The 21,312-nt window shown below is 45.8% G+C and overlaps 1 protein-coding gene across 2 annotated transcripts in view; it reads left to right on the top strand.

Moving 5' to 3' along the window:
• The window catches only part of MGA (MAX dimerization protein MGA), a 949,809-nt gene that overhangs the window by 271,256 nt on the left and 657,241 nt on the right, over positions 1–21,312 (top strand). For both annotated transcript variants that reach the window (XM_078659651.1, XM_078659650.1), the window contains exon 5: positions 15,101–15,196. In XM_078659651.1, coding sequence (XP_078515777.1) covers positions 15,101–15,196 — 96 coding nt within the window. The remainder of the gene's footprint in view (positions 1–15,100; positions 15,197–21,312) is intronic.

Raw genomic sequence — 21,312 nt, 5'->3', positions numbered from 1 at the left:
ACAGCGTTTGTAAAGTGGTCTCATAGCAAGACTCTCTGCTGAGAATTACCCTTCGAGCATGGAGGGAGAAGACCAAGTCCAGGTGAAAATGTGGTGTATGTGAAGGTGGTGGTCAAGAAAGAAGCTTATTTCGAAATCTAATGGTTCGAGGCATGTGGGCTGCTGAATTCATATCTATAGCATAGATCGCCGCCTAGTGTTGGGTCCGGATGATTGCACATTGTTGTCCTGGAAGAGTCTTCGAAGTATCACGAGATAGGTGGCTCCTCCCCTGGACTACAGTGCGCATGGGCATCGACTCCATCCCCAGATTGTTTTTTTCCGCCATTGGGTTCGGATGTGATTTCGACAACTCCTGTTCGGAACCGTTATAGAACTTTTTTCAAGGCCGAAAGGCCTTCTTCGAACCGTCGGTATTGTTTGCGTTCGGTGCCCGCCTATATTCCAACTCATCGAGTCGGATATCCGGGGAGTCGTGTGACTCTTCGGTGATCGGGGCCCAGTCTACGCAGCAAGACTTCGACGGCATGGAACGGAGTCCGTTCAAGAACTGTCCCGTGTGTGGTTCCAAGTACCCACACATTGACGTCCATCCTGTGTGCAACAAGTGCCTGTCGCCGGACCACGACGAGGCCAACTGTATGGCCTGTTCCAGGTTTCGATCGAAGAAAACGATCAGGATGCGGCGCGTGGCGCGCCTCGAGGCCCAGCGATCGGCTCCAGCACCGGTGGACATCTTCGACGACGCGGAAGCGGACGAACAAGAGCTTCAACTGCAGATTTCACCTCCATCGGGGGTGGTCGAGTCCGACTACGAAGTGGACGTTGAAGGCCAAGACTTAGAGGAAGTCGTCGATGAGGTAGGGGACGACGACGAAGCATATGGGGCCATGGAAGATGGCTCAGAGGAAGAGCTATGCCCCGTTCGTACTCTTACAAAGGCTCAGGTCGAGGGATCGCCACACGGCCTTACCCAACACCTTACACCAAAATCCACGGCCCCGCCTTCCGGCCCGGCTACGGACACCTCAGCGGAGCCGCCATTATCTAAACCGAAACTGAAACCCTCGGTGTCGACGAAAACAAAGATGGCCGAGACGCCATCGAAACCGAAGACGTCTGCTCCACCATCGATGCCATCGTCTTCGGAGGCCTCCAAGCCGCGGAAAGCTGTCGACCAGGCAAAGGTGCCAAAGGTGGTCAAGGAGCTCAGCTCGAAAAAGGCCGTTGAGCCGGTGTCAAGCAAGGCGGTCGAGCCAAAATCCAAAAAGCCTGTCGAGCCTGCCTCGGGCAAGTCTGCCGAGCCACGAAGCAGCAAGCCTGTCGAGACCAAGTCGGCCAAGGGCGCCGAGCCCCAGTCTGGGGTCCCTACGCAAAAGGTCAAGGCTGCCGATCCGAAGCCGTCGGCGGCGACGTCTGCGACCGTGGACAAACATCAAAGCGCACCGGTCAAGGATGCTCCTGCGCCTCAGACAGACAAACAGAAGTCATCGACGCTCGGGGCGTCCCCTGGGGGCGGACCGAGGTCGTCGGTCGGGTCAACAAAACCATCCGCTTCCTTTACGAAGCAGGTCGCGGACTCCCTCAAGCGACTTAAGGACAAGGCTTCAGCGTCGGAACCGAAAACGCCTTCCGCACCGAAGCCGACCGCCCCACCGAAAAAGACTTCCATGCCGATCCTCTACACGTTACCGCCTAAGGTGGAGCCCAAGGCCTTCGCACCACGGTCGGTGCCCATGGACTCTGACGTGTCGAAGCCCACTCACACGGATGGGAGTTTGAGTCATCGCCAACCTTTATTAGAAGAGCGGTCGGAGCATTTCATCGATGCCGACACCGGGAGGCTCACGCTTTATAAGAGGAAGATGACTTCACAGCCTTTGGAGTCATTTACAATTCCTCTGAAACGCAAGAAGCCTGCACCAGAGACACCCGTACTTGTTGAACAGATTCTTCCACAGGCTGGGAGGAGTGCAACACCTTCACCCACTTACTCTGATGGAGGGGAAGGGGAGCAGGATGAGGAGTACAATTTTCCTGCAAACACAGAGCCTGATGAACAGCAGGACTCGTGGATGGACACAGGGGATCAAGGGGACCAGCAGACGGTCCATGACCCTCCGATTTATAACGTAAAAACATCTCCCACTGAAGATTCTGCGGCATTTAATGCCTTAATTGAAAGGGCAGCTAAGAACCATGATATGGAAAGGCATGCTGACCCTGTGGAGGTTGACTTCCTTTTTGACACTTTCTCCACTGCTGAAAAGACTGTCAAGACTCTTCCAATGCTCAAAGGGGTCCTTAAGCATGCGGCAGACATTTTCAAGGAACCCACGAGGTCAAGGGTTGTCAACCCTAGAATAGAGAAAAAATACAGACCGGCACCTGGCGATCCAACATACATAAAAGGCCAGTTGCCTTTGGACTCTTTGGTGGTCTCTAATGCCCGCAAGAGGGCGAACTCCCAAACCACGGGTGAAGCTCCTCCCCCAGACAAGGAGTCAAAAGTGCTGGAGGCATCGGGGAAGAGAGTAGCAGCTCAGGCGGCCAACATCTGGCGCATCTCAAACACGCAGGCACTGTTGGCCAGATACGATAGGGCACACTATGACACCCTAGAGCAGCTCATGCAACACCTTCCAGACCAGTTTAAAGAGGGAGCTGAAATGCTTATCCAAGAGGGAAAGCTCATCTCCAACGCTGCTATAAAGTGTGCGCTCGACGTTGCGGACACGGCAGCGAGAGCAATCAATACTAGTGTGATGTTAAGGCGTCAGGCATGGCTCCGCATCTCGGGGTTCAAGCCGGAGATACAGACTACTATCCTCAACCAGCCGGTTAACCCAGACAGGTTATTTGGTCCAGAGGTGGACACCACCCTGGAAAAGATCAAGAAAGATACTGAAACTGCCAAGTCCATGGGTGCTCTCCAGTCACAGCAATTTAGAGGGAACACTTTTCGTCGCTCAGGCAATCGAGGTGTTAACAGAGGACACATGTCGCAGTAGACGCCATTCAATAAAGGTGGTGCGCAATCCTCGTACACCAAGCAGGGCAGAGGTGGATATAGAGGAAACAGTGCCAAGGGTAGAGGCAGAGGCAACACCAGTTCCCGTTCCTCTGCCACGAACAAACAGTGACTCCCTGTCACTGCCCCCCGACCATCCAACACCTGTCGGGGGGAGCCTCCAACAGTTCCTGCCAGTCTAGAAGTCCATCACCACAGACAGGTGGGTCAGGAAACTTATCCAGTTCGGCTATTGTTTGGAGCTGACATCCACTCCACCAAACATGCCCCCAAGACAACGTCCTATGTCAGCAGAGCACTTGCACTTATTGCAGCAAGAGGTTCTTGTGATGCTGCAAAAAGGCGCTAGAGAGCTCGTGCCGGTGGAGGAAGAAGGCGCAGGGGTTTATTCCCTGTACTTCTTAATCCCAAAGGACGGCTCTCTCAGGCCGATTTTAGACCTACGCCCCCTGAACCAATACATTCTTTCAGAACACTTCCACATGTTAACACTGCAGCAGGTTCTTCCATTGTTAAACCAGGGAGACTTCCTCGCAACCTTGGACCTCAAGGATGCTTACTTTCACATACCACTCCATCCATCCCACAGGAAATACCTCAGGTTCACCATCCAAAACCGGCATTACCAGTTCAGGGTCCTCCCTTTCGGAGTAACCACTGCCCCCAGAGTGTTCACAAAATGTCTGGCGACAGTAGCGGCGCACCTCAGGAGACAGTGCATACATGTCTACCCTTATCTAGACGACTGGCTGGTTCAAGCCAAGTCGGCCCAGCAGTGCGCCGCGGACATGTCCCACACCATTCACCTCCTTCACAGTCTGGGGTTGTCACTAAACTATCCAAAGTCGCACCTTCAGCCAGCCCATGTGCGGCAGTATTTGGGCGCGACAATAAATACTCTGGCAGCCACAGCTCAGCCAAACCCAGCGAGGATCGATAACATCCAGTCGCTAATCCAAAGGTTTAGACCGCAACACTCACTCCCAGCGAGAGTGTTCATGCAGTTGATAGGCATGATGGCCTCCTGCATCTTCATAGTCCCGCACGCACGGTTGCATATGCGTCCGCTCCAAGAATGCTTGGCGCATCAGTGGACTCAGGCTCAAGGACAGTTGACAGACCTAGTGTTGATGACCGGTCGGGCATACAACTCTCTGCATTGGTGGAATCCACACAACCTTTGCAAGGGCCGACCGTTCCAAGAGCCTGTTCCACAGATCATCCTGACGACGGACGCTTCACTCCTGGGTTGGGGAGCTCATGTGCTCCACTACACAGTGCAGGGACTATGGACGACGCAGCAAAAGAAGATGCACATCAACTACCTAGAACTGATGGCGATCTTCATGGCAATCAAGTCCTTCAAGGTACATCTGTGCAACAAAGTCGTGTTGATCCGGACGGACAACATGACTGCCATGTACTACATCCAGAAGCAGGGAGGTACGCACTCTCCACAGTTGTCTCATCTGGCTCAGAGCATGTGGAAGTGGGCCATTCAGAGGAACATCTTCCTCATGGCGGAACACCTCCCGGGCAAGGACAATCAGATGGCGGATCTGCTCAGCAGGTTCAGCCACCAAATGCACGAGTGGGAGTTACATCCATCAGTACTCCACCCGTACTTCCAGCAGTGGGGTCATCCAGAGATAGACCTGTTTGTCACAAGGGAAAACGCAAAATGCCAAAGCTTTGCCGCCAGGTTCCCTCATCCACAGTCGCAGGACAATGCGATATGGATGAACTGGTCAGGCAGATTTGCGTACGCTTTTCCCCCAGCACCTCTCATTCCGCTGGTGGCAAAAAAGCTAAAGCAACACTCGATGACGCTCATCCTGGTTGCTCCAACGTGGGCACGCCAACCATGGTACACCACGTTTCTGGAACTCTCCGTCGTGGTACCGCATCAAAGGCTGCACCTCACACCAAGGCTCTTGACGCAGAACCATGGCGACATTCAGCATCCAGATCCGCAACAGCTCAATCTGGCGATCTGGCTCCTGAGGTCTTAGAGTTTGGCTACCTTAATTTGCCTCCTGAATGCATGGACATCATCCGGGAGGCGAGAAAGCCCACTACCAGAGCTTGCTATGCTGCGAAATGGAAGCGGTTTGTCATTTACTGTACGGAACACAATATCAACCCGCTAGATGCATCCATTCCTAATATCATCTGCTATTTGTTACATCTTTACAAATGCAATCTAGCATATGCTTCCATTCGGATACACTTATCCACCATAGCGGCTTATCTCCAAAACAGGCAGCATCTCTCTGTTTTCAGGGTGCCTGCCATTAAAGCATTCCTAGAAGGGCTGAAGCGGGTCATCCCTCCCAGGACCCCGCCGGCTCCTGTGTGGAACCTCAATGTGGTCCTCACCAGATTGATGGGTCCCCCGTTCGAGCCTCTACATTCATGTGAGATTCAGTTCTTGACATGGAAAGTGGCCTTTCTCATTGCCATCACGTCTCTGAGACGGGTTAGTGAGCTCCAAGCGCTCACAATAGAAGAGCCATTTATACAAATTCATTCAAACAGGGTGGTGCTGCGCACTAACCCCAAGTTTCTTCCTAAGGTGGTGTCGCAGTTACATGTCAATCAAACCATCGAACTGCCCGCGTTCTTTCCAAACCCTGAAACTGTGGCAGAAAGAATGCTCCACACTCTTGATCGTCAAGCGCGCTTTGATGTACTACATCGATAGGACCAAAGAATTTAGGAAGACACAACAGCTCTTTGTTGCCTTCTCAGCCCAGCACAAAGGCAACCCCATTTCCAAAGCAGGAATTGCCAGGTGGATCGTTAAGTGTATTCAGATTTGCTATCAGGAAGCTAAGCGCACTTTAACAATCCCCCCCAGGGCATACTCCACACGCAAGTTGGGGGCCTCCATGGCATTCCTAGGTAACATTCCTTTGGAAGACATTTGTAGAGCAGCCACATGGTCTACACCACATACGTTTACCAAACATTACTGTGTAGATGTGCATTCCAAACAGCAGGCAGCTGTAGGACAGGCTGTTCTTAAAACACTTTTTCAGACTTCTGCAGCTGGCACGGGCGGCCGCCGTTCATAGAGGGACTGCTATGTATTCTATGCTATAGATATGAATTCAGCAGCCCACATGCCTCGAACTGAATATGCTACTTACCAGTATGCATCTGTTCTTGGCATGTAGGGCTGCTGACATTCATATCGCCCGCTCTCCTCCCCGGCGCCCGTAGCGGCTGCAGAGTTTACACTTACTCTTAGCATGGTCATCGCTCACGCTGTTACACTCCATCTTCGCCACAATGGCTAAAAACAATCTGGGGATGGAGTCGATGCCCATGCGCACTGTAGTACAGGGGAGGAGCCACCTATCTCGTGATACTTCGAAGACTCTTCCAGGACAACAATGTGCAATCATCCGGACCCAACACTAGGCGGCGATCTATGCTATAGATATGAATGTCAGCAGCCCTACATGCCAAGAACAGATGCATACTGGTAAGTAGCATATTCAATTCACGGAGGAGGGGAATGTGATTTGGGTGACCATGCGAGTTTCGCTTGTGACTAGGTACTCTTGAGTGGTGCATTAGGTAGAGAGATGGCAGATCGCAGAAACGGTTGGTGCAGAGAGCAGCAATCTGGTGTGTGGGAGTTGTCTGGCAGGACAGAGGGGTGAGATATATCCCACGTTAGCACGCCAAAATGCCCCCTTGATGTGCTTTGGCTAGTTTTAGGCCAGGGTGACATGTAAAAGGGAAACTTTCATTAGCCCCTTCAGCGCTGATGACAAAGCCAGCTCGTCATGGGCGTTACCTGCGCTACGCGCATGACGAGCTGGCTTTGTCACGTTACGCGCGATTTGCAAATTTCAGCGCACAGCGGGAAAACCCGCTAGCGCGGTAGAGGTTAAGCTCGCAAGAGAGAGCTGTGTGGCCTGAATGTGAAAGAGACCTTGTGTGTTCTCTTTTTTATAATAGTGTGTACATAGATCAAAGGGACAAAAGTTCGTTCATCAGCAAAATGTTATTTTTTTTTTTTTTTTGGGGGGAGTTCAACACTGCTTTATTGCATAATACAAGGCAGAGTACACAGCTTTTCGTGCCCACAAACCGGAGGCTGGCAGCGTGGTACAGTAAGTATTACACAGCCTCGTAGCCGGCATCCCTGAGGCCCGGCGGCATAGTACAACCATGAGCGATGGTAATAAAACAGTTGGCGTCGTAGGGCCCCTGAAGGATGAGCAGCAGCAGAACAGTGTTATCCATTGTAACATTCAGTATTAGAACAGTGATAAAAAACTTCCCAACTTGAAAGAAACTTAGAGGCATTTCGTTCTTCCTTGAAAAAAGAAATAATGACAAATCAGTAAGGTAGTCTAGGTAGGTGGTATAGCGTAGCACTCAGCAGTCGTAACTCACGTTCCGAATAATCCACTAGCAGGTCCAAAGGCAATGACATGTGCTGTGAGGGGCATGTTCCGCAGTAAGGAAGAAGATGAGTACGGGAATGTGCAAAGTATGGTGGAGTATTTGACATTGGTACTTACTTTTTTCGGAAACCCTTTTTAAAAAAAAATATAAATGTATACTGTTGCATACAGAAAAAGAGAAAAGAGATCCAGTGGTGTGCGTGCACCACAGAGGAGCGGGGACGGCAATCGAAACCAGTGGTGCGCGTGCACCACAGAGGCACGGGGAAGAGGGAGTGCGGCAGCGAGGCAAACGCGCGCTGCTGAGCTTAACAGCACGAATGGGAATGGGCGGAGCAAAGGCGGGACATGCGCTCCCCTTTGCCCAATTGTGTGCTGGCTAAAAAAAAAGCACACAGAAGCCAATTAAAGCAGGCGAAAGCAAAAGCACACGCATAAGCGTGTGCTCAGCTTTCTGAACCCCCTACATGAGCTCTCGTGCTGCTAGGCGCGAGACCTAAAAAAGGACACAAACACACCATAAGTTACAAATCTTACCTTCTGATCAGAAGGTGCTTTCTATCATCACTCAGCGATACTGCATCACCTTCCTCACAATTCCACCAGATAAACCACTGCACATGTACAGAATGACTCCAGACATTACATCCTTCTGTTAGATGAAGTCAGTCCAAGTGTTGTTTGAAAAAGAAGATCTTGAAATTGTGCCGGACAATCAGACAGACAATGAAGTAAACTTCCTGAACTTCCTTATTCCAATTACAAACCAAAACTCTTCTACCAATTCTCAACATCAGAGCATGGAACTGGTACTTCACATCATTTCAAAATGATAAAACTCCAGGATGTGCTCCCACTTCTCCAGCAAGGGGATTTATATGTCAACCCTCAGCCTCACAGATTGTGGATTTCCACACCCCTGTCCTTCCTTATCATCACCAGCACCTTTGGGGTCACAACCGTTAAAGTATTTTCCAATGTCTGTTGGTTGTTGCGGTGCATATAAGGTACAATCCCATGAATGTTCTCTTATATCGGACAATTGACTGGTGAAGCAGTAAAGGCTTCTTCAGTCCTTTGCTTACACTCTATAGACACTTGTAATTCTTCAGCAGCTTGGTTTCATGGTAAATGTGAAAAATATCAAACCTCTGCCCCCTTGATGCTTTTATAGGAACCACACTTAGTACAGTCATAGCAAACCCTATCCCAACCCATTGAACACCAAGGCCTTCCACAGGCTACTTCCACTTAACCAGACTTTGCTACCTCTGACAGTGAGAGTGATTATGAATTTGCTAGGAAGGATGGCTTTTTGCATTGCTTTGTTGTCTTTTACCAGGTTGCAAAAGTGCCTTCTTCAAAAACCTCTCTCTGCAGACATTGGTCACAAGTGACTGGAGATTTGGAAGATCAATATTGGTGGAGTTCAGTGCATCCTGAAATGCTGGTATGCAAAAAACCTGCTATTGGGCTAGTCGTTAATTGAATCATAGCCTCAAGTGTCCATCAATATAGATGCCCCCCCTGATGGATGTGGGCGCTCCCATGTCACACCCATAGTCCAAGGTTGGTGGTCCACCCAACAAGGTCTCCTCTACGTCATTATCCTGCAACATCTAGAGATGCAGTTAGCTCTCAGGGTTACTTATCTCACATTTGTCACAAAGTAGTGCTAATTCCACATACAACATGATGCCAGTAAATTATTTATAGAGACTGGTGAGGGGACATGCATTTGATGAACCTTTCACAGGTTGCATAGCTGATTAAGCGTTGGGCCATACATCTTTCAAGTGTATCTACTGGTGCAACATCTCCCATGGCCAGATACACCAACTTTGCAGATTTCCTAAACAGAAGTCATTAGCAAACACATGAATTGGAGATAGGCCCACAAGTGCTACAGCACTACCTCCGCCATTGGGATACGCCACCTATTAACCCTTTCCTTATATACAAAGTTGCAGAAAGCAAAAGCTACGTGTCCGTTTACTTTCACCCACAGTCCCTTGGCAGTGCCATATTGATTAGCGGTCAGGAATATTTGCATACTTTTTTCCTGCTATTTCCTTATTTTAGCTGAAAATGCCAGAGGCACTTATGATACTTATATTAATTTTCCCCATCGTGCTGTACAATTTCTGTTACTCTAAGGTCATCTGATCTGTCCAGATCCAAATTCACAGAATCTAGGGATTTGACACCTGACGTCTTAAACTTTGGATGTTTACATCTTCCAGAGAAGTGCATGCAAATGATAAAACAAGCCAGAAAATAATCTCCTCAAAAATGTTATGCTACCATATGGAAACACTTTGTCGACTACTGTTCTAGTATGATCAACCCTCCCTTTTAAGCCAAAGTCAGTGACATTATTTGCTACCTATTACTCTTGCAAATGTCTGGTCTTGCCTACATTTCCATTAGCGTACATTTAGCCACAGTCACCACTTGCCTCCAAAACAGCCAGTCGGAAGGGTTAAAGAAAAACCCCTCCATTTTTGTCCACTACAGTTTTTGTATTGGAAGGTGGTTTTCCTTGTTAATAGCACTTCCTTTGCAAAGTGAGTAAATTATAATCATTGTCAGTGGAAGAATGTTGTATTCAGTTTCATAGGCACTGGGTGTAATCAGAATCAGTTCACATGTGCCTAAAGTTGTCTCTCCTTTCCATGTTAGCCAGTTCTTCGACTTGCCGTCATTCTTTCAGGGTCCACAGTTGGCAGCAGAAAGTGCTTTACCTACTCTGCATGTCAGAATATACAGGTTTGGGAATCAAAGCATAGATGCCCGCACAAGTCCTAAAATCCCTTTTTATTAGAAGCGTAGAAACAGAAAGGTGTAAAAACTCCCTAAACCCCCAAAGATTGGGAAGCCGGTCCAAACAAAACCAGCCTACCCAAATGTAAATACACACAAATAGCCCAGCACACTTTATACATGGAATGTGATAAATATACAGTCAAGAAATGCAATGTTGTTTCAAAGACGAGTCGATGTTATATTCCAATTCTTCCTTTATTTTTCATTGTTAAAAACTTTTGAAACCGCCAACGCGTTTCGTCCCATCCAGGGACTTCTTCAGGGCTTATAATAAATAAAAAAGGCTTTCTGATGTAATAATTCTTCAAGTATTAGGGATGGTTAGTTTTTTAGAATCAATTTGTGCGCTTCCCCATAGGTTTATATTCCATGTAGTTTAAACAGGTAGTTTTTTCTTTAGTAGACAGCATATCCCGGATAAATGGTTCCGGTCCAAGTAGTCCTCCGCAATGTCAGTCCTCAGCAATGTCGGGATGGCCAGTGGAAGAATGTTTTATTCAGTTTCATAGGCACTGGGTGTAATCAGAATCAGTTCACATGTTTTGCCTAAAGTTGTCTTTCCTTTCCATGTTAGCCAGTCCTTCTACTTGCCGTCATTCTTTCTGGGTCCACAGTTGGCAGCAGAAAGAGCTTTACCTACTCTGCATGTCAGATAAACGCCAATGTTAGGAAAATAAAACTGTTGTTTTTTGCATTCGTACAGCCACAAAAAGATAACCCACTCTAAGTCAGGGATAGCCAGATGGATTGTGGAAAGCATTCAAATCTGCTATTCTAAAATCAAGCGTACATACCACCTGTACCTAAAGCACATTCCATACATAAAATAAGGGCCACTATGTCTTTCCTATGAAATAACCCATTAGCAGTACTTTGTGAAGCTGCTGCCTGGTCAACTATCACCTCCCTCAGTGACCATTGTGCAAAGTAGGCTAATGTGTGTTTAAAGCACTGGTTTCCTAAGTGTTCTTCTACTCACAGGCCATCACTTTAGGGAGCACATACTGCCTTTCAGTCTGTGCAGAGCAAGTGATCTACAGCTACATATGCTTCAAACAGAAAAGGTTACTTGCTTGTGCAAATGTGTTTGCTGCTCATAGGACTGTAAAATCATATGTCCCTTACCCACACCCGGAAGGCATGGTAATGTGTGACAGCGTACAAATCTAGATATTATTTGTATATTAAGTTCACTGACATGATACTGCTTCTTAAGTTTGCTCTAATGTTTACCCTCTGTGGAAAAAAGACTATCTGAGATGGAGTCTGTGTCCTGGTGCATTGTGAGTGTCAGGAGAAGTAGCCCCAGTCACGGGGAAGCAAAAGACCAACTGTGTAGAAAAATTAGTTAAAACATTCCAAGCCTAACACTAAATGGCAGTATTGTACAAAGGATATGAATGTACAGCATTACAAACTGATTGTTATAGGTAAGTAACTTTTTCTTGAAGAGTAAGATTTGTGAAGTACTGCGGTGACCTCATGACAGATTCCTAGGGCTGAGGATAATTGGAACACAGTGCAACAGGCAATGTACGCTTATGTAAACAAACATGTTTTAAGCTCTTTATAGAAGAATAGTATGGTTAGGCTGAGTACAGGTAGAGAGGGGCAGGCTGTTGCAAATTCTAGCTGTTAAAAAAGCGAAAGGTTGTTGTCTCCCCCCAAATGCCCTTACTACCCTCACACCAGCCCCTGTGAATAATGGGAACTTGCAAAACTAAGGTATTGAGGGATTTCAAGAAGACTAGTAAAAACTACTTAGTTTGTCGTTGACAAATACATAAAAATGAAAAAGGTCAAATATGTTTTTTTCATTTTGCAACTTGTGTTTGGAAGTCAGATAGGCAGAAATAGTGGGGGTTAGTGTACGTTTACTCACCGCTAGTAATAGATAAATCTAACCACATGTGAGAAATAAAACGCACCAAATTTCTCTTTCATGTATTATATTTCAGTATTTTTTTAATTAAATTAATAAACACAAAGATTTAAATATATTAATCGTGCCACTGCTGCACTTAAAGCTGACCATATCCCTTTAAAAATAGATCAGCCGCAAAACTATTGAAGTGCAGAAATCTATTCCTTTCTGCAAGAACTGAACATTACGATCCAATACGACTTAAGGGACTCAATAATAAGAAAGAGAATAGTAACAGAGAGAAACAAGAACTTCCCTGTAACCCCTACTAGGCTGCACTCTATGGCTCAAAAGGCATGCAGTCATCATCCTCACTTTAGGCGGATGCCCAAGCTGTTGAGGATACCCAGATAACAAATTAGTCATCTCTCTCCTTAGACCTATGAATAAATACATTGGCTGCATTGGTATGAGTGATTTGCGTAATTGCTATTGCTCTCTTAGGTTTCTCTCAAAGGCCTTATCTAGCTTCCATGCCAATAGTGTTCAACTCTTTTATATTCTGGCATGAGCAGTAATCGATTCCCTTCATTCGTTTTTTCTTAACGGCTGCTTGCAATATCATGACATTTCAAAATCAGAACGCCATCTTCACATACTCTCACCATCGATGCATGCATCAATGGCTCAGCACGGAAAATAGGTCAAATCCAATACACTTAAATGGGGCCTCCTCAACTGGTACTCAGCATTCTGTTTTGCATTCATCATTGATGGAACTTCCATAGCGTTCCAAAATTACTTTTTACTATTTTAACTTTATTCTCCGACTCACCTAATTCGCCATGCTCTGAATCTGCACCGCATTTTGAGCCCAACCAGTCAGACCACGGTTTAGACAGCCTCTTTATTTTTGGGTGACTCATGGTTCAGGTTGCAGTTCTGTAATAGAATGCAACATGACGAGAGAGAAACAGGACTTTGTTTCGGTCATCCAAGGGTCTTGTACCCTCTCTTTATGCCCATTATTTAGACCACCGGAGAGTGGCTTAAAGTCTTACTTGCCCTTCTTTTTATCTCTCTTATTTACTAAGTTTAGCATGGTATCATGGTCAGACACAAGCTGCAGGAGGTTTCTGTTCTATTTGACACTTTAAATGCTGAAGCAAGACATCTGCACTCATGCCAGCCTGTCAATGGGCTTCAGAAGGGTGACAAGCCCGCATATTTGGGGAAACTTTACATTTTTATCGAGTGAGGCAGTCTCCTGAATATAGAGGAGCCTTTGTTGCAGTCCTGCAGCTGTAAACATCATTCTCTTATTCTCCTGGTCAGTCAACCCACAGCAGAAATTATCTTCTTGCCTGCGGCACTCGTAATGTTCTTGTTCACCTAGATTTTTTTGGTACCACCCACCCTTATTTGGGCTGCATGGGTACTGAGGGTGTCAGGCCTGCCACAACTGTATCTTCCCTCAGCAGCTTCTCCCGGTTATCACAGAGTTGTTGGAAAGGTGCACTGAGCTGTCGATCATGGGGAACTGCTCCTTCACTGATGGGCAATTAATAGCGTACTCCTCTACATGTCCCAGGGATCCTTAGGTCTCCAAAATGCCTGGCACAGCGATGCGGACTTGACAGCAATCCTATAGAAGCATGGCTATCCACGCATAATTCATTAAATGAGAAGCAGCCAACATTCCGTAGCTCTGTATTATAAAGTATTATAAAGAAAGTGCACCCCATGATTTATTACCATGGGAAGTTAGCAGCACTAACTTAAACATTTTCTGTAACTTTATCAGTCTCCAACATCTCCTAAGAGGAATGTTGGCCTACTTCTACTTGCAAAACTGTTTAAAAGTAGGGATATTTGAGGGTACTTGTTTATGTACAACTCAGTGGGTTTCATGTTAGAAATTAGATTTCACTCTTCCAAAATTCCGATTATGATTCTGTTGGCTGATAATTCTTCGTTTCGTAAGTAACATATTTATATTTGTGGTTGTGGTTTGTTGCATCGGGTTACATTTATGCATAGCTAGGACATTGTGAGGACTAGGTGGTCATATATCTCAATACGTACAAAACAGAGAATGTTAAGCTGATGTTTTCTTTTTCACTTCGCTGTACTTTCCTTCAGGTTTTTATGCAAAACATGCATTGGCAAAGACAGTCCATCTCACTTTGCCAATGTTTTCTGCTGGAATTGACTTTGGCAGTGCTTGAACAAAAAGTACAAGTACTGGAAAAGCCAGTAATAGAAAAAGGCCATCTTTTAACACTATTTTGCCACTGTAGAACAATAAAACAGTAGTAGTGTCTGTAGAAGGGCGAGCTAGTTAAGCTGTACAAAAGTAGGCTAACTGTGCAGTAATTGGAATTCGTGTGTTCAAGTTTCGGTTACCTTTCATGAAAAGAAAGTTAATTAAACATGGGGCAATTGCAAACCTCTGCCTAGTGTCTTGGGGCTGTCATGATAATGAAACCCATAATTGACTGTTCCCCTTAAATATTTTCTGTATTTCATGAGTCACTATGAAATATGCATTTTTATACCACTGATTTTGTTTAATAACATCACTTAAACATGTACTATATAGAGAATACAAAACAGGCAATATTTAATATGGTGCTACATTTGCATTGAAGGTGTAGTGTGAAGTCCTAAACCATGGGTCTTTAGGCCGAAATAGCAATATCTGACCATATTAAACGGTACTGATCATGTGTTTTTTATATTTCACGATTTTGTATTGATTTTAGCACAGTTTATGGAAAATATTTCACAGTGATGAACTCTTTCCTGTGAAATACGAGCTTTGAAACCACTGGCCTGCATCCACCACAATAGGTTTACCTATGGAGTATGTTTGACATTTTGACATGCGGTGTAATTGATAATGCTGACTTTGGGTTGAATTTTTACACTGTTTTGTTAATTTTCTTTGAGCAGATGATGGAAGGAAAATTGCTCATTTGGAGAAACAGCTCTTGGATGATTTAAAGTCCCTACGACATAAACAGGTGATCCATCCTGCTCTCCAGGAAGGTAAGTCCGGAGAGGTTTTACTTGATAATCAATTGTGTTTTATAATGCACTAGCTTACCCGTCGCGCGTTGCTGCGATCTCCGAAGAAAGGAAATTCAAGGAAACTCGTCATGATAACATTCAATTTACATTGTGTCATTTTTATTGAAACTTGTTCATTTTAATATGGAAAACATTTCAAAGTATGGTTTTAATTCTATTTATTTATTCGAGTGCTTGTGGATAGACGATTTTTTTGTTTTTCCGTCTGGTGCGTACATCAGTAATCGAAAGATTATGAGGGCCCTGGGAGGCCGATATTTAAAAAAATGTATGCCAGAAACCTTCGCGGGAGTGTACCGAACAACTTCCCAAAGTTTCCTGGCGATCGGATGAATGGTGTTTTAATTCTATTTATTTATTCGAGTGCTTGTGGATACACGATTTCTTGTTTTTCCGTCTTGTGCGTACATCAGTATTCAAAAGATTATGAGGGCCCTGGGGGGCCGATATTTAAAATATTTTTGTGGCAGAAACCTTCCCGGGAGTGTACTCAACAACTTACCAAAGTTTCATGGCGATCGGATGAATGGTGTTTTAATTGTATTTATTTATTAGAGTGCTTGTGGATACACGATTTGTTGTTTTTCCGTCTGGTGCGTACATCAGTATTCGAAAGATAATGAGGGCCCTGGGGGGTCGATATTTAAAAAAAAATTATGCCAGAAACCTTCGCGGGAGTGTACTCAACAACTTCACAAAGTTTCATGGCGATCGGATGAATGGTGTAGTAATGCATAAAGGACAAACAGACAGACATACTTTCGTTTTTATATATATAGATTGAAGCTACTTATTGCTGCCGTACATCAGTAGGAAGTTTTATTTCGACCTAACTTGTTGACCTGCATATGTGGTTAGGATGGAAGTAGCGCCTTGTTTAAGAGAAATAAAAATGCTGACGTCAAACATAGGTGTGGTCGGTGACTCATGGTGACCTTAAACCAAAACCTATGCTATACATAGAGTAAGGTCCACCTTTTGGTTGCTTTTCATGCTATTTCAGTTTGGAAGTACAAGCTGCATATAAAGAAATGAATGGTTTCTTGGTTGTCGGAGGTCAGGCAGCTTTTATCTTTTGGCACATAAGATTATGTTGTTCTGACCGTCTGAAAAAGGCTCATAAATAAGGGAAATGTTTTAATTTCTTCTCTTTCAAGGTCCAAAATAGAACAGACATTCAGAAAGCCAATCGGTCCCTTCTATCTTACCATTGCCTTAGTTTGTAAAGTATTGTTGAAAAAAAATGTTAAAGAATCATTTAAAAGTACTGGATAATAATCAAACTTATCTTAAATTATATCACAATTGTACATTGAATAAAGTGTTATTATACTAATAACTGAATTTATAAAGTGCCTGGTTACACTAGGCTAGTGTGTCCCCGTGCTGCATTACGGCTTTAACCAGACCACCCCAGCACTAATATTTCATCCCACCCACCCGCTACCTAGCCCAGGCCTACTCTTTGGGAAAGAGGTGTTTCAGCTCTTTGCGGAACATTAACTCTGACGTCTCCAGCCGGAGTCTAGGAGGGAGTCTGTTCCAGTTTTGGGCTGCCAGAACGCAAAAGGAGCGCCCTCCCATCCTCGCTCTTCGGAACCTTGACCTGCCCCGTCCCGCTAGATCTCAGTTGCCGGGTTGGGTTGTAAAGGGTTAGTAGGTTATGGAGATAGATGTGCCCTTTCCCCTGTGTGATTCAGTGACTAACACATAAGGCTTTGAACAACACCCATTCCCTGATCGGACGCCAGTGTAGCGGTTCCAGGTCCCTCTTCGAAGAGGCTCTCTTAGGCAGCATCAGAACCAAGCGTGCCGCCGCATTCTGTATACGCTGCAGCCTCTGAATACACTTAGCATTCGCTCCCAAATAAAGGACATTCCCATAGTCCAGCCTCGATGTTATTGAGGCATGGACCATGGTTTTCCTGGCTGTCGTTGGCAACAGATCCAGTGTCTTCCTGAGACCCCTCTGAATGCCAAAACGAGTGCCTGCCACCCATCTTGTGTGGTGCTCAAACGAGATCTTAGTATCGAGCCATACCCCCAAATTCCTAACTTGTTCGCTAGGTGAGGGTAGCGGGCCCAGAGTTTGAGGCCACCATGCCGATGTCCACACCGATGGAGCCTTCCCAACTATCAGCACCTCAGTTTTATTTCCATTTAATTTGAGGCAATTGTTCGCCATCCAAACTGCCAATTCCTGCAAACAAGTACTGAAATTGCTGGCTACCTTCTCCTCTGGTTGTGTTAAAGCCACAACCAGTTGAGTGTCGTCTGTGTAGGACACGACTTCCACCCCAAATTTTTCCGTGATCTCCGCCACAGGTGCTGCATAAAGGTCAAAAAGAGTTGGGCTGAGACTGGACCTTTGTGGCACCCCCTGTTTCAGGCTTATGTCTTTGGACCGATATGGTCCCTGTGCCACTGAAAAGCTGCGGTCTTGCAGAAAGGACTCCAGCTATTTCCCACGCTTTACCCGCCACTCCTCCCCTTTTTAGACACTGTAGCAACGTGTGGTGCGCTACAGTGTCAAATGCGGCACTTAAATCCAGCAGAATCAGTGCCACGTCTGACCCTCGTCTACAAATTTCCGTAAGGTCTCTGTAGACAGGAGCAGCGCTGACTCTGTTGAATGGAGTGCACGGAAGCCTGATTGGTTGGGATGGAGCAGGTTATGAGTGTCAGTATGGGCAATCAGCTGAATATTAACAACCTTAGTAACAAAGTAAGGTAGCAGCGAGATAGGGCGCAGGTTGTCTAATTGCTCCATGCTAACATTTAGGCTTTTTTTTCAAGGGCAGCACCACTGCCGCCTTCCAATTTTTCTGCACCTTTCCCGAGCTAAACGATAGCTCTAATAGGTGTCTGATGTAGGGCTCTAGGATCTCCACACTACCTCTCAATACTCTAGGTGATGCAGGATCTTTAGGGGAACCCGATTTGATGTTAGCAGCTATTATGCCTTGAGCATCCCGAGGAGGGACACTGAAGGTTGTTAGACATTCCGTCCCCTTTAAGTTAATAGGAGCCTCCTCTACCGTGCAACCTTCTCTGGCCGCAACCGGGAAGGAGGAGTAGATCCTCCCCATCTTCTCCACAAAGAACTCTGCCACCCAAATACAGGATTCCTCTGACCCTGTCACCGGTGCTGGATAGGTCAGATATTTTTTTAAAGGCGGAGAACAGCTCCTTCACCGAGTTATCTGCTCCCTCTATCCTTCCTCTGTAATAGGACGCCCGAGTCTTTCTAATTAGGGCATGGTATCCCTTAAGTCTGTTTTTGTATTCGCTCCTGTCTGTCGCTGAAAAACCTCTCCTCCAGCGTCTCTCAAGGCGCTTGCATGCCGCCTTCTCCTTCCGAAGTTCGGCCCCGAACCATGGGGCAGATTTTATTTGTCTCCTTGGTCCTTTTTCTTGACCAGGGTGCAGTGCTATCAAGTGCCTCCATAATGCATCTATCTAGAGCCTCACAAGCTGACTCTATCTCAAGACCACCCGGAAGCCCACCCTGGCCATGGGCCTTGTTGAACATCTCTGAGGAGAAGCCTGCCCACCTCCTGCGTCTCTCATTGATTTCCACCTTCGCCTGTATGTTAATTGCCGTTGCCGCCGCCTTAGAAGAGATCAAATAATGATCTGTCCAGACCACGGGTGTCGGGGGTTCAATTGTCAGCATCTCCCAATTTACAAACATCGGGTCAAGTAGATGGCCATGGCAGTGTGTAGGCAACTCTGATTTTAAGGTCATTTGTAGTGCTGTAATTCCGGACTGATCCCTTGCGCCTCCGCATTAATGGGCACATTAAAGTGGAGATTCAAATCTCCCAGGAGTAAAAACCTCTCATACCTGAGGGCTGGCTGCATTAAGCAATCGATCAGACTCGAAGCAAACTGCGCCCCTGATCCCGGTGGTCTATACACTAAAAACCCCTTTAAGATATGATTGTCAGATGCTGAGATTGAAAAGAACCCAACTTCACTGTCCGCAATGTCAACAGTTTCGAGGGTGCACTGAATCTTATGCTTGTAAATTATGGCAATCCCTCCCCGTCAATCTTTATAAATGGGATAGCTTCGTTTTCAAATAATGTTTACTCTAGAAACTGAATGGAATTAAACATAATTAAGGTAGTGTCAGAATGTAAAGGGAAGCCTTTGACAAAGTCGATTTTACTTTCTCCAGGATTTACCTATTTGGTCTTCTGCTGTAACCCAATGAGCATATTGATGGGCTTCCAAGACAAATGTCATATTATAGGTCCATTTTCTGCCTCGTAGGCCAGCTGAGTGCAGGAAATGGCCCTTTCCCCACAGCACCATGAAAGCCTAAATTGTACTTTAATGCAATTTGTGGAATGCAAGAGAAAACAAAAACAACCCTCAATTTCTGCTTTCAACCGCACACCAGCAAACATAATGCTTTTGCTGTGTTTCTACAGCTGGGTGGGATGGGGAGCAATGTGATGAGGGCTGGTATTTTGGAGAGGGAGATAGCTAGAAAGCACTTGTCCTCTCATTGAGTGCTGAATGAAAAAGAAAAATGTGGTACCATAAATGTGAGCAATGCAAGGATTCAAAATGACCAATCAAAATTATCTTAGAGAGGCTATGCTCCAGGGGAGGCACCATCACAAGAAGCGGAAGGAGAGTCCTCAGATAAGAAGCAAGCAAATGAGTGACAATAAAGCCAACCAATGGTAAGCAAAGCTTGAAGTACATTTACAGTAGGTTTTCCATAACCAGACAGCTTGCACTGTCTGGAAGGCCAGATCCAAAAACGACCTTTTAAAGTTTTTCTGAACTTTCACTGTTTGTGCCTTTGTAATAGCTACACACTAGGTATGTAATTTGTGTCTGATGATTGTTCGTATTAGGTATATAAAAGCTTAATTCTAAACTATACATTTCGGAGATAAAAATGCAGAATGTTTTCTTTTGTGAAAGTTCATTTCGTGAACCAGCGTAAAAGGACCTTTTTAGAGATCCCTTCAGTTCTCAAACCCAGGTTCGGAAAAAAATATAAGCCAGCTCCCGACGATCCAGCTTATATTAAAGCACAGCTCTCTCTAGTTTCATTGGTGTTGTCAAATGCACGTAAACGTGCAAATTCCCAAACATCAGGAGATGCCCCACCTGCAGATAAGGAGTCTAAATTATTAGACGTATCTGGCAAATGCATTGCCTTACAAGCAGCAAATCACTGGTGCATTGCCAACACACAAGCTTTACTGGCCAGGCATGATAGGGCTCATTACGATGAGCTTGAAAAGCTCATACAACATCTTCCCGATCAGTATTAGGCCAAGGCTAATTACCTCATGCAAGAGGGAAAATTAATCACAAACACTTCTATAAAGTGTGCTCTTGATGCAGCTGACACAGCCTTGCGTGCGGTTAACACAAGCATTCTACTATGCAGACACGCATGGCTGCGCATATCTGTGTTTAAACAAGATGTGCAGTCCACAATTCTTAACCCTTTGATCAAAAACACTTATTTGGACCCACTATAGACACATCTTTGGAAAAAATGAAGAAGAACTCAGAAACCGCTAAGTCCATGTGAGCCCTACAGGCAACAACCAGTAGAGGTTCCTTTTGTCGCTCCTTTTATAGGGGCACCTCTAAATCTATTGGGACGGATAACACCTCATCCACCTACAAAAACACTATTCAAACCTCTCCTAGCAGAGGGTATTTCAGAGGAGGTTATAGAGGCAACAACAACAGGGGTAGATGCTGTGAGAAAGTGAGTTTCTGTTGCAGTACCCCCCCCCCCACACACTTTTTGCCTGATACCCGATGCACTTTTCCTTGGTGTGCCCTGGGTCCCTGCCAATCAGGTACCCAAGGCCTGTGTTCCTTCCCTAAAAACTGTACTAAAGCCTAAACCCAATTGGCATCTCTGGCCACATGTCATCCCTAGTAAATGGTACCCTAGGTACCCAGAGCATTGTGACCAGAGAAGACCCCTAAGGGCTGCAGCACTTATTGTGCCACCCTTAGGGTCCCTGTACCCTGACACACACACACTGCCTTTGCAGGCTGAGTGTCCTGGTGCAGAACTAAACCGA

This window comes from Lissotriton helveticus, chromosome 9 (genome assembly GCF_964261635.1).
Source record: "Lissotriton helveticus chromosome 9, aLisHel1.1, whole genome shotgun sequence".
NCBI lineage: Eukaryota > Metazoa > Chordata > Amphibia > Caudata > Salamandridae > Lissotriton > Lissotriton helveticus.
Note: the sequence above shows the minus strand (reverse complement) of the source record. Positions and strands in the feature narration are given on the sequence as shown.